The following is a 13,509-nucleotide window of genomic DNA, read 5'->3' on the forward strand; positions in this document are numbered from 1 at the left end:
GGTGAACTTTTACAGTTTGTTCATATTTACGAGTAGTCAACAAATGCATTGAAAACTCAGTATGACTGGTGACATTTATTATTAGATGGGGCTCATTATAGAATGGTTTGGTGGTGAACTGGCTTTTTTATTGAAGAATTCCTATATTCAGAATGTACAGGTCCTTTCTCTGGGATGTTTGTTTATTGAGAGAAAGGTCTTTTGAGGGCATATATGACTGGCTGCTATTGTTATGGAAGATGCTTGGAGAGAGATGATTATCAATCCCTTTGTTTTTTGGCAGCACCTCACCCTGGTACTCTACTATGCCTGGTTAACTGAGCATAGAGCTTCTTGTGTTCGGTTCCTCTACAGAGGATGGGTCTACAAGTGGTCCTTATACATTCTTTGATTCAATTTCCTTGTTTTTGATTCCTTGCCTTATCTCTGTCTTGTGTGGTTTCTGGTGTTTCATGTTTCTGAACCTTTCTACAATTCTGCTTGGTTGATTGGCTTGCTTCTTGTTATTTTCATCCTTCAATAAGCACTTTATATGTTCTGTTTAGTCAGTTACCACTGCTCTTTATCTCCTTAAAAGAATATAGCTCTGGGTTAGAGATGTCAAAGCTAAAGTTTGTGCTTTGATTTTTTTATTCTTGTTTTGGAATAGATTCAGAAGGGAAGGAGACAGAAGCATCTGTAATCTATCTTCCTAAAACTGGAAGTTTGTTCAAGTTTTTCCCATGATGTTGTGGCTTATTGTCTCACTAGATAATTTCAGCTACAACTTCTTTAATTATTTTAATTTTTTAAAATTTTATATAAAATAAACTTCTAGTCACTTTGTGTTACTCAAAAATCTGAAGAAATATTCACAGTTTTTATTGGCCTCTCAGGCAAGTTACATTTTGGTTGTACAGTCTGTTGGTATTTCAGTGCAAACAATGTTGTTCTCACTTTTCTGTCCTAACACGCTCTGTTTTTTATATAAACAGCAGTAGAAGCAGTTGTTCTCTTCCACTCTCAGTGACTATCTCTTAGTAGCAGGTGAAGTGATTCATTCTTCTGTACATCTTAGAAGAGACTTTATTATGTGTAGAGGATAAAGTGTGGGGAGAGTGTGTCAGGCATTACACATCCTGGACTAGCATAAAAAGAAGCAACTTCTCTCATGCAATTTCAAAGCCTGGAAGTAACACGTCACTTATAAGACGCTGAGAAATCACATTATTCACAACAGGGACCATGATTCACATGAACAGAACAGAATGGAATTATCAGAAATAGATTCTGTAGATCAATCTGCAGCAAAAATATCCCTGACTTAGCTACTAATTGGCTATAATCACAGGAAGGTCCATTCCATTTACGTTCCACCACCTTCTCTTCCACTGTGACTGAATAACCTTTATTCTTCTCCTATGGCATATACTTAGAGGTCAAAACACAACGTTGGAAAACAGGTTTTAACATGATCCCCTCTTTTTTTTTTTTTCTTGTGGTCCTTTTAAAATAAGACTTACTTCTTTGGGAGGCTGAGGTGAGTGGATTGCCTGAGCCCACGGGTTCGAGACCCGCTTGGACAGCGAGACCTCATCTCTACAATAAAAAAAAAAAAAAAAAAAAATCAGCCGGGCGTGGTAGCACATGCCTGTAATTCTGGTACTCGGAAGGCTGAGGCGGAAGGATCACCAGAGCCTAGCAGGTTGAGGCTGAGGTGTCTGGGACCGGCCACTGCACTCCAGTCTGGGCGACAGAGTGAGACTCCAACTCAAAAAAAATTAAAAAATAAATAAAAATAAGACTTACTTAACATGCCTTGTGTTAATTATACTCATTTAATTGGTCACCTTGAATTACTGAGCATTTGTCATTTTTATACTTTGTATATTGACCCACTATTATTTTTAGTAGCAGTGATTATAATAACCTGCAGTATGGGTTAGAAGAGCTTTGTAGTTGATGGAATTTGAATTCCTGCCAGAGCTATTATTTGCTTCGAATGTGAGCAATATGATTTCAGTTCTTTCACCTGGGCAGTTTTTCTCCTGCTATTGATTTCCTGCCTCTCTGACAGTAATAAATCCTTTTTAGGGAGTAAACAGAAAAAGGCAGCTCCAATTTGATAACTACTACTTTATATGTATGAAGAGGGACCCTAAAAACTCCAGAATTTATTTATTTTAAAATTGCGCATGTTTTCTTTTTTTGAGTCAGAGGCTGTCACTCTTGTTGCCCAGGCTCGAGTGCAATGGCACGCTCACAGCCACTGCAGCCTCGACCTGCTGGACTCTGGCAATCCTTCTGCCTCAGCCTTCCAAGTAGCTGTAACTACAGGCATGTGCCACCATGCCGGCTAATTTTTTGATTTATTGTTGCAACGTGGTCTCGCCAAGTTGCCCAGGCTAGTCTTGAACCCTTGGGCCCAGGTAATCCTCTCACCTGGCCTCCCAAAGTGCTGGGATTATAGGCGTGAGCCAGCCGCCATTTATTCTTACACGTTTAAACTTCAGTCGCCTTCAAAAGGATCTCCGTTTGATGCAATACACCTATCAAGACGCTTTTTCCGCTGCTCAAAACGGTTTTTGAACTGTTCAGTTTTGATACCTTTTAGTGCTTCTGCCATTGTTTGTTTCACCTATTCCACATTGGCAAAATGTTTTCCTCTGAGAACTTTTTTTTTTTGTTCAGGGCAATAAAAAGTCGCTCAGGGAGAGATCCGGTGTATAGGGAGGGTGGGGCATGGGGGTCATGACATTTTTGGTCAAAAACTGCTGAACAGTCAGCGTGATGTGGGCTGGTTTTTCGTGTAAATCTCCAATCATGAAATGGGTAAATGTGTTGAAAGAATCTCAAAAAAAAAAAAAAGTACTGAAGCTGAATGCAGCCTCTAACAACGTTAGTTGGTTGGCTTCTTAGGCAAGTTACATTTGGTTGTACAGTCTGATGTACACTGATGCTGATGGGTTTCTAGAACATTTACCTTGCTGGGAAAGCCTACTACATGGGATCCGCCCTCTAAAAAATAATTCTGTTTTTTTGGAGGGGTCCTCCCTCATACACATATAATATTGAGCGCCTAATTTTTAAAGAACTATGCAAGAAGTTTTAAGGGATGTACAAATGAGAATGTCAGTTGCTTTCAGCCGCAAGTAACAATAACAAAGAAATACAAAGACACTTAAATTACAAAGACATTATTAACTATAAAGACATTTATTATTTTACTAAACAGAAATCCAGAGGAAGGCCAGTCCCAGGGTCAGTACAGTAGTTCAATGATGCCTTTTAGCTCTCTGCTTAGCCATCATCAGTGGGTTGACTTTTTTCTTCAGAATTATATATTAATGTTCGGAAGAGCTTTCTTAGCTCTAAATATCATGTCCTTACACAACCACATCCAATGGCAGAAAAAAATGGCAGTTTTTCTCATCGATCCATTTCATCAAGGAAGAAAATTCATCTCAGAAGCCTCTAGCACATTTCCTTCATCTCTCACTGGCTCGGATCGAGTTATATGCCTGTACCCTAGGAAAGATGGAAACATCTCTTGTGTCCAGAATGTATTGTGAAAGCAAAGCATGTTTCTGTGTTTTTTGTGTATTTTTGCAACCAATGGTATCTGGCACTATAAGATGAAATCTCAGTTCTCCCCCCAAAAGCTTTTTGTCTCTCGGGGCATAAGACAAGTTATGATTTTATTACAATTTCTGTGTGGTAGATTCCTAACACACTCATGGGCTTCAAATTAGAGATTCCCTTTAAATTGGTCAATGAAAACTGCTGTAAGTACTTTGAATTTGTGAGCCTGTCCTCTCCCATTGTTCCTCATTTTTAGTTACAAAAACTTTTCTGGGCATCTTTTTCATAAATAATGTTTAGGAATGAAATATCAATTTACGGCCAGGCTCAGAGACTCAGCCTGTAATCCTAGCACTTTGGGAGGCCAAGGCAAGTGGATTCTCTGAACCCGTGGGTTTGAGACCAACCCAGGCAACTTGGCAAGACCTCATTCTATGATAAATTTTTAAAAAATTAGCTGGACGTGGTAGTGTGCCTGTAGTTCCGGCTACTTGGAAGGCTGAGGTGGAAGGATTGCCAGAGCCCAGCAGGTTGAAGTCTGGGAGCGGCCACTGCACTCCAGTCTGGGCGACAGAGTGAGACTCCAACTCAAACAACAGAAAAACAAAACAAAACAACAATAACAAAATAATAATAAATATAAATTTACACATGTTTTTGGGTGATGTTCTCTTTCTCCAGAATGCTCTTACTCTTCCTTCTCTGCATGCCCACATCCCATTCATCCTTTGAAGATAATGAAAAATAAATAATTCCTCTAATTTCATTAGCAAATATCTTTTGCATGCTTACAATGTAACAAGCACTCTTCAAGAGTTGGGTATATAAGACATTAAATCTGACTTAAAGGAGCTTAAAGTCAGGGAACACTGACAAATAATAACAATGAAGTGATAGGGAAGAATAGGGTACAATGGGAGGACAGGCAAGGGTACTTACATTGTTGGTGGGTATGGGAGCAGATGGGGTAACCATCTTCAAGACTTGTACAGTAGACTGAATGTTTGTGTCCTTTCAAAATTCATATGTTGAAAGTGTAATCCCCAATATGATGGTATTAGTAGGTGGGGCTTTCAGGAGGTAATTAGGTCATGAGGGTGGAGACCTCATGAATGGGATTAGTTCCCTTGGAAAACAGACCCCGGAGAGCTTTCTTGCCTTCTTTCTGCCATGTAAGGAAACAATGGAAAGATGGTTTTCTGTGAACCAGGAAGCAAGCCTTCACCAGACAGTGAATCTTCTGGCACTTTGATCTTGGACTTTCCAGTCTCCAGAACTGAGAGAAATTAATGTTGTTTAAGCCATCCTATCTACAGTATTATGTTATAGCAGCCTGAAGGGACTAAGATAACTTAATTGGGGAAGGGAAGGAAAAGTGTTCAAGATAAAGAAGTGTGTGTAGGAAATTATGGAGGCAAAAATGTTAGAGAATGTACTCTTGAAAAGGGCCTAATTCCTCCTTCTCCAAAATTATTTTTCTATTTGCTGAGCCCTATAGCACTTAATATGCAACTTTTAGACCATAAAATCTCTGAAGATATAACTTACACAAAGTATCTGATAAATATAAAGGCAGCTTCAGAGGAGAATGAAGCAGTGTATATGTCAATGCAAAATGAAAGCTGAAAACATTAGAAGTAAAAGGTAGACTATACCACACCTCTCTTCAAAATGATAGGGAATAGCATCTAGGTGACTACAGAGACCAAAGCAGCAGGGAGGAATTGATTCATAAATTCTGTAGGAAGTACAAAGTAATTATAGTTTCAATCCTCAAATGTTACTTTAAAGCTATTTCAGGAAACATAATGAAAACCTAGTACCCATCAGAAAGAAAAAACAGCGACTCACTTTTGTTTGTATGAGCTTTTAAAAAAAGTTTCTTGGTTTAGGCTGTTCTTTGTGTAGGCTTCTGGGTTAATGGTGGGGAGGTCAATAGACTTGACCAGTTACTTGTAAAATCAAATATATATATATTTAAAAAGGGCTGGGTACAACAGCTCATGTCTCTAATTGCAGTATTTTGGGAGGTCAAAGCAGGAGGATTGCTTGAGGCCAGGAGTTCAAGATCAGCCTGGGCAGCATAGCAAGACCTCATCTCTACAAAAAATAAAAATAAAAAATTGACCAGGTGTAGTGGCACACTTTTGTAGTTCTAGCTATTCAGCAGGCTGAAGCAGGAGGATGACTTGAGCCCAGGAGGTAGAGGCTGCAGTGAGCGATGATTGCACTACTACACTCCAGCCTGGGTGACAAAGTGAGATCCTGTCTCAACACCCCCCCAAAAAAAACCCATCCAAAATCAAATGTCCATGTCACAACTCAGGTTTTTACCATTTCATTTTAGATGCTTGTTACAGATGATATTTTAAGAACTTCAGTTCCTCCCTTAATTTATTCTATGTCAGCAATTCAGGTCTGGGTTTGAAAAGTTGCTTGTTTGATCCTGTCATTTCTGTAGCAAGTGAATAACTCCCAAATAATAAGATCTATATGCATGTGTTTTGTGAATAAGATATTTTATACAAATATAAGGACTTTTTTTATTATTAAGTTGGGAAGTAGTTTTGATGCCAGTTTTTTTTCTTTCTTTCTTTCTTTCTTTCTTTTTTGAGTTGGAGTTTCACTCTGTCGCCCAGACTGGAGCGCAGTGGAACGCTCCCGGCCACTGCAGCCTCAACCTGCTGGGCTCTGGCGATCCTTCCGCCTCAGCCTTCCAAGTAGCTGGAACTACAGGTGCGCGCTACCACGTCCGGCTAGTTTTTGATTTATTGTAGAGATGAGGTCTCGCCAAGTTGCCCAGGCAGGTCTCGAACCCGCGGGCTCAGGCAATCCACTCACCTCGGCCTCCCAAAGCGCTGGGATTACAGGCTGAGCCACTGAGCCCGGCTTGATGCCAGTTTTTCAAAGTATCCTCTCCAAGAGCAGGGATTTCTTTTCTGGATCCTGTCCCACAATATGGCGAGGTGTGGCTGAAGTTGTTTGGATGTCAAATTCTCTAGCTTGATGGTTTTTAGCTTTTTTATTAATAAACTATTTTTTAGAACAGTTTTAGATTTACAGAAAACTTGCACAGTTAGTAAATACACAAAGTTCCCATATACGCTTCTGTCTAGTTTCCTCTATTATTAATAGCGGAAATAATACATGTGCTACAATTAGTAAACCAATTATTGATACATTGTTAACTGAAGTCCATACTTTATTCACATTTCCTTTGCTTTTGTCTGAAGTTCTTTTCTGTTTCAGGATCCCATTCATCTTAAAACTTAATGTTTAGTTGTGTTAGTTGTCTCATTAGTTGCTATCATATTAGTTAACATGCCATGCTAACATGCCATGCTAGTTGTCCACGTTACACTTAGCTGCCATGTCGCCTTAGATTCCTCTTGGTTGAGTTGTCAGTCTTCATTTTTTTGGATTATAAACCAGGCTGAAAATCTGGGATAATAGCTATGGCCCCTCTCCACAGGAAAATGTACATGCTTCATATGACTTAGGGAGATTCGCCCATAGCAGATTCAGAAGCCCTGCTTTAGGAGCAAGGAGTGATCCTTAAAATATCCCCTTCCCCAGATTTGGGCTTTAGTTCAGGCTTTTCCTGAATTTGTTGTGTGACCTTCTGCAAAGCTGCTTCCTATGTGGGCCTCAGTTTCGTCATCTGCGAAATGAGGGGTTTGGTTTAAATGATGTCTAAGCCCTTTTCTAGCAAGGTAGAAGGTAGGTGTCAGTCATCAATAAAGTTATGGGTTATCAAAATCTAGGGAACAAGGATTGGCAACAGAATACCAAGTCAGGTTAGGCAACTGTGTATCTCCTTATCAATAAGGAGGTTTTAAAGGTTCAGAGGAGGAAAAGCAAGAAAACCTCGGCTCCACTTGATGGATTTTGCAAGTCATTTTCTCCTTCTGGGCTACAGTTTCTTAATCTGCAAAATAAGAGGCCCTGCTTCTGGCAGTCATAAAATCCCTGGGAGCAATGGACCAGATTGTATCTAGTAAGAAGCTGTGAGGAATTATGATGAGAAAGAAGGTGGAGGAGGTGGGTTGGGAGCAGGGGTGAAGGGTGAATCTGAGGAATGTGAAGCAGGGCTGAGGCCTCAGAAGGAGGCACCTATCTATTACACACCTTAGGGCTACTGGACCCCTCCCGCACTTTGTTGGGGTCATTCAACCTCCGTCCGGGTCCCGCCTCCCTCCGCCTTCCTTCCCTCCCCTCAGGCGCAGACACGACACACTCATCATGGCCGCCGCCACGCTCCGCTTTCCAGGGTCGAGGGCTGCGCGCGCTCTCGCGCCGCCACCTCACTCGCGTGCCTGCTCGCCCTCGGACTCTTCCAATTGGCTCATCACGCAAGTGACGTAAGTGCTCCATTTTTCCACCCCTTCACTTACCCCGGTTCTGCTCCACCTTCTCCTTGCTTCTCCCGACGCGAGTCAAAACCTGTCCTCGTCGCCGCCGCGCGGGAGGAGCCGGGAGAGCTGGCTCAACCAGGGAGGCGCTGGCGGTGGCGCGCACGCACGCACGCACGCACGTCGGCAGCCGGCGGGCGGCAGGCTCGCGCCCGGGCTCGCCCCGCGTCGCGCCAGAGGCTCGCGCACTCAGCAGGTTGGGCTGCGGCGGCGGCGGCGGCGGCTGTGGGAGCTGAGGCGCTGCGCGTGAGAGGTCCCAGACACGTCTGCGGTTCCGGCTCGGCCACTCTCCGCCTCTGTCACCCCAGTCTCCGTGCCGGGTGCCAGGGATCGGAACGGCCCTAGCCTTGGGAACCCAGAGCGCACCCCTGGCTTCCGACACCGCCTTCCTTCGGCCCTAGGAGACTCTGCGGGAGGCGGCAGCGGCGACGGCTGCCTGTCTGTGGAGAGTCCTGCTGCCCTCCAGCCTCGCTCCGCCGCCGGGCCCTGCAGGGGCCGAGAGAGCTCGGCGCCCGCCCTTCCGCTCGCCTTTTCGTCGGTTGGAGCAGCGTCGGTCCGGGAGGTCTCTGGGCTGAGGCGGCGGCAGCTCCTCCGGCTCCATCATGTCCGCGGGCGGAGACTTCGGGAATCCGCTGAGGAAATTCAAGCTGGTGTTCCTGGGGGAGCAGAGCGGTGAGTGCGCGGCTCCCCCTCTCCTGGCAGCTGGCCGCCGCTGCCCCGCACCGCCCCCAGTGCGGCCTTTCCGTCCGCGGAGGCTCCCTGCCGCCTCGCGTCCGCGCTCGGTTCCGCCCCAGCCCTTCCCCCGGTCCCCCCTTGCCGCCGGCTCCTCGCCGGGATCCGTCGCTCGGATCTTTACCCTGTTCTGCGGGTCCTTCGGTCCCTGCCTCCGCCGTCCCCGCTCCCCGCAGCCCGGCCATCTCCGGTGGTTCTGCGCCCCTCCCCGCCCTCACCCCGCCCAGCCCCGGCCTCCTGTCCATCGCTTTCTTCCTCCGGTCTCCGTCGTCTCCCCTTCCCCTGGCCCCTTTTCTTGAGCCCCACCCTTATTTCTTGCTTTCTCCTCGGGTGCTTCAGCTCTGTGAGGCCCACTCCAATAAGCCCCACTCCTGGGAGCGGGCCCTCTTCAACCTTGGCCAAGGAGGGTGGGATCTGGGCGTTGTTTTCCCCTGAGGCTTGGCCCTGAGAAGTGCGGATGTCGCGGAAGGTTTAAAGTGGTGATCCTAGAAAAATTTGTTGGATGGTTTTTACCTAGGTGAGAAATTAGTCTGAAATATCCGAATTGGAGACGACTTGGGAACTGGGTGCTTGGGGGTAAAAGGGGTGCAGCGATTTTTGCCCCTTAGATTAGATTGGGCTGTGGCTTTTCGGAAAACCTCATTTTCTTCTCTTGACTTTAATCACTGACAATTCTTTTGGCAGTGTTGATGGTTTTTCAATCTCTGCCAGATGCTATGTCATGATCATTTCACTTGGAATTTTTCGCATCTTACCTCCCCCCTTTCTCGTTTCAATATGAAGCAGCGTCTGATTCTCGTGGTGGTGCAAACAGGAATTACTGGGGAAATGTTAATTATTCATTTCTTCTCGAGTATTTTCCAGTGATATACGTAGGCTTCATGTGAAAGAAGACTTAGAATAACGAACATCTTTGTTTCGTCGGATTTCCTTTGGTTAATGGAGTAGTAATAGATTCATCATCTAGTTAATCTAAATTAGATTTAAGTACCATTTGGGCTAAATGATTCTTTTATACTTAACAGTTTCACTCATCAGATAGTGTAGAATATTATGTCATTTATCTGGTCAGGTTCTGCTGTCGCTGTACTTTGTATAACATATAAGATCTTAATTTACGATGGTTGTCTCTAAGATTGCTTCTTGTAGTAACTTTAATTTTATGCTGTGTTTGTACAGACTTGACTCTCAACAATACAGAGATTATTATCTTCCTTTGTTTTTCTGACTTTTCATGACCATCTTTAAAATTCAGACATTGAGAGATTAGTTCCAAGTCATCAAACATTGGGTACTCACTAGATGTCTTAGATGAGGTTATAGAAAACATTAGTTATTTGTTTTGACTGGAAGACATGTAACTGAAATAAATTCATAGCTTTTATTACTATCTTGAACTATTATTTATACTAATTTACATGCCATTAAAGTAGACTAATACTAGTTGCAGAATTTCCTCTAGTTGGACCTGGGAAATTATTTTTCTCCTTTCATACATAGATTATCTTCTTCTCTCCCCTTTTGGGGGTAAGAATACAATCTCCTTCTTTTGCTTGTAGATTTTCCTGAAGTAAATATAAGCTCGTTTCCTTAGGTGAGTAACTTGGTAGAACCCATGGGGTTGATTCTGGTTCAGCTATTTTATGTCAATTTCAGGACAATGCCATACGTAAAATATAGCTTATTAGTCATTATTGATAAATAGGATCCAAAATGCTTATTGTGCACTCTATGTCTGTCATTGCCTGCCTTAAATTGTAATGCATAGCTGTTTAGTTTGCATGAAAAGCCATTCATTTCTCTGTCTAGGGAAATTTTTATCATGAATAGAGAGTTTAACTTAAGTATCTTATAATTTCCCTTTAATATCTTGAGTACTTATGTTCTAATTCACAATCCAGGGTTTTATGGCTTTTCATTTCTTACTTTAAGTCTTTACTAACCCCACCTGAAGCTTTGTTAGATTTTTACATAAAATCGACTGTATTTTTTGAACAGTTTTAGATTTACAGAAAAATTGAGAAGATAGTGCAGACTTTTTCCATATACCCCATACATGATTTCCTCTGTTATTAGCATCTCACATTAGTATAGTACATTTGTTACAATTAGTGGACTAATATTGATATACTATTATTGACTAAAAAGTCCATTGTTTGCTCAGATTTCCTTAGTTTTTACCTAATGTCCTTTTTCTGTTTCAAAATTCTATTCATGATATGAGGCTAATTATCTTTCAAGACTACTATGTTGCTAAGTAATGCCATTCAGTTGTTTGACAATGAGAGATTGATCTCTGTTTTCATGGTCAGTGTCTAGTTTTTTATGCATTAGCAAAGGTCTGTAGAATCCATGTCATCTTGATGTAACTCTTCATGAATTATTTATCTTTAGGTCTGTTAGAATTCCACAATTCAGCTTTCAAAGACTGTAATCTGTGGCAGAGCCTTGTTTGTTTCCTTAATAGCATTTACCACATTTACAATTACCTTATTTTTTGTGTATTTGTTTTTGTTTCCCAGAGCAGAATGCAAGTCCATTGAAGATAAAAACTATTATCTATTTTGTTCATTGTATCCCCCCCCCTTTTTTTTTTTAAGTTGGAATCTCACTCTGTCGCCCTGACTGGAGTGCAGTGGCTGCTTCCAGCCACCGCAGCCTCCACCTGCTGGGCTCCGGTGATCCTTCCGCCTCAGCCTTCCTAGTAGCTGGAACTACAGGCGCGTGCTACCACGCCCGGCTAATTTTTGATTTATTGTAGAGATGAGGTCTTACCAAGTTGTCCAGGCAGGTCTCGAACCCGTGGGCTCAGGCAATCCACTCACCTCAGCCTCCCAAGGCGCGGGATTACAGGCTGAGCCATCGATCCCGGCTCATTGTATCCCCTTTGCCCACCATAGCATCAGGCTCATAGTAGCTGCTTAAACATATTTGGTGAATGAATGATGGTTGAATCTGAGGTAATGAAAGCTGTTAGCCTATATTATACTCTGCTATGGTAAAGTCTACGTTTTTTTAATGCAATTAATAGTTTAACAATGACATTTTATGCTTACATCATTTGATTATATTCAGGGATACTTCAGATACTCATAGTAGTGAGGAAACCAATAATTTAGAAACCTAACCATTTCATTAAAAAAAATATTACTGGACCTAAATTTTGTACTTAGTTGAGCAAAGTTAGTTTTGCTTTGTTAAAGTTGTTAAATTATTTGCTATTAGTATAACATAACAGTATTCAAATTATATTAAAGTGTGTTCTTGGAGCCAATTTGAAATTAGGTTTTATTTGGCTTATCAAAAATTTAAGATACTATGTTCTATAATGAAGATGAGTTGTGTCAATATATGAAACAGATTGAGTTAGTGATATCAGTATTGATCTTCAGATAACTTATGATTTCTCTATATTTCAGTAGTACATATGATTTAATAAAGGGGTGTTGAAATAGACAATTGGAAATTTCCTTGAATCTCTTTTGTTATTACCTCTGGCTATTGTCTTGAGAAGCAGAGGTACTTTTAGTAATGTCACTCAATGGTTTACAGTAGATTTTACTATATACAAATGTTACCAATTGTAAATTAGGAAATCTAATATCAAAGAGAGAAGCACATACCTTGCCTAGTACTGCTTCCTTGTTCGCTTTGTATTGCCTTTTTTTTTTGAACATCAACTCTTTTGAATTTTAATATGCCTGATAGGGAAAAGTGTCTTACTGTGTGGTTAAACTTTTCTTCTCAAGACGCCTTTGTACTCTTATAAATTGTTGAGGACCTAAAAGCCTCTGTTTATGTGGTTTTACATTTTTTTTCTTTCTTTTTTTAGTCAGCGTCTCTCTCTGTAGCCTGTCTGGAGTGCAGTGGTGTGAATTTAGTTCTTTGCAGCCTCGAGGTCCTGGGCTTAAGCAGTGCTCCAGCCTCAGCTTTCCAAGTTGCTGGGACTGCAGATGCACAGCACCAGGCCCAGCTAATGTTTTGTTTTTTTGTAATAATGGGGTCCCACTATGCTGCCCAGGCTGGTCTCGAACTCCTGGTCACAAGTGATCTTGTCTCATCCTCCGAAAGCATAAGGATTGTAGGCATGAGCCATGGCACCCGCCCCCGGCTTTTGTTTATGTAGTTTATATCAATATTTGCTGTATTGAAAATTAACCTCACAGAGAGGTGACCATACAGATACCAAAAAAAAAAAAAAAAATTTCAGAGGAAAAGAAAATTAACTGAGTCCAGGTATGGTGGCTTATGCCTGTAATTCCAGCACTCTGGAAGCCTGAGGCAAGAGGATTGCCTGAGGCCAGAAGTTTGAGACCAGGTTGGGCAACATGGTGAGACCTCATCTCTACAATAAATCAAAAAATTAGTCAGTTCTCCTGTAGTCCTAGCTACTTGGAAGACTGAGGCGGAAGGATCGCCTGAGCCCAGTAGATCGAGGCTGTGGTAGCCATAATAGTGCCATTGCACTCTAGCCTGAATAACAGAGTGAGACTCTGACTCAAAAAAAAAGTTAACAGAAAATTTAAAAATATCGAACACAGTGGAAAGTAATAGTAATACACCCATTACATGTTGACATGATCATTTTAATGAAAAATGTGGTGATAGTGGCATTGTTTTACATATTTGCCAATTTCTTTATTTTTATTTGTTTGTTTTTTGTTTTTGAGTTGGAGTCTCACTCTGTCGCCCAGACTGGAGTGCAGTGGCCGCTCCCGGCCACCGCAGCCTCGACTGCTGGGCTCCGGCGATCCTTCCGCCTCAGCCTTCCATGTAGCTGGGAACTACAGGCGCGCGCTACCAC

At 42.2% G+C, this 13,509-nt stretch overlaps 1 protein-coding gene and 1 long non-coding RNA gene across 4 annotated transcripts in view; one reads left to right on the forward strand and one right to left on the reverse strand.

Annotated features, from left to right (window-relative positions):
- Nucleotides 1–3,165: 3,165 nt before the first annotated feature.
- LOC110596241 lies at nt 3,166–8,042 on the reverse strand. Its single transcript, XR_002482346.1, has 2 exons — nt 7,956–8,042; nt 3,166–3,507 (listed from the first exon to the last, which is right to left on the reverse strand). It is a non-coding gene; the product is annotated as an uncharacterized LOC110596241 (long non-coding RNA).
- Nucleotides 8,043–8,079: 37 nt separating this feature from the next.
- RAB6A (RAB6A, member RAS oncogene family) overlaps nt 8,080–13,509 on the forward strand; it is a 95,219-nt gene continuing 89,789 nt past the window's right edge. For 2 of the 3 annotated variants that reach the window (XM_021715842.1, XM_008064668.1), the window contains exon 1: nt 8,080–8,645. In XM_021715842.1, the coding sequence (XP_021571517.1) occupies nt 8,576–8,645 (70 nt within the window). In that variant the 5' untranslated portion in view covers nt 8,080–8,575. The remainder of the gene's footprint in view (nt 8,646–13,509) is intronic. The other variant, XM_021715843.1, reaches the window with a different exon arrangement.

This window comes from Carlito syrichta, unplaced genomic scaffold (genome assembly GCF_000164805.1).
Source record: "Carlito syrichta isolate Samal-C Ts95f unplaced genomic scaffold, Tarsius_syrichta-2.0.1 Scaffold307839, whole genome shotgun sequence".
NCBI classification, from domain to species: Eukaryota; Metazoa; Chordata; class Mammalia; order Primates; family Tarsiidae; genus Carlito; species Carlito syrichta.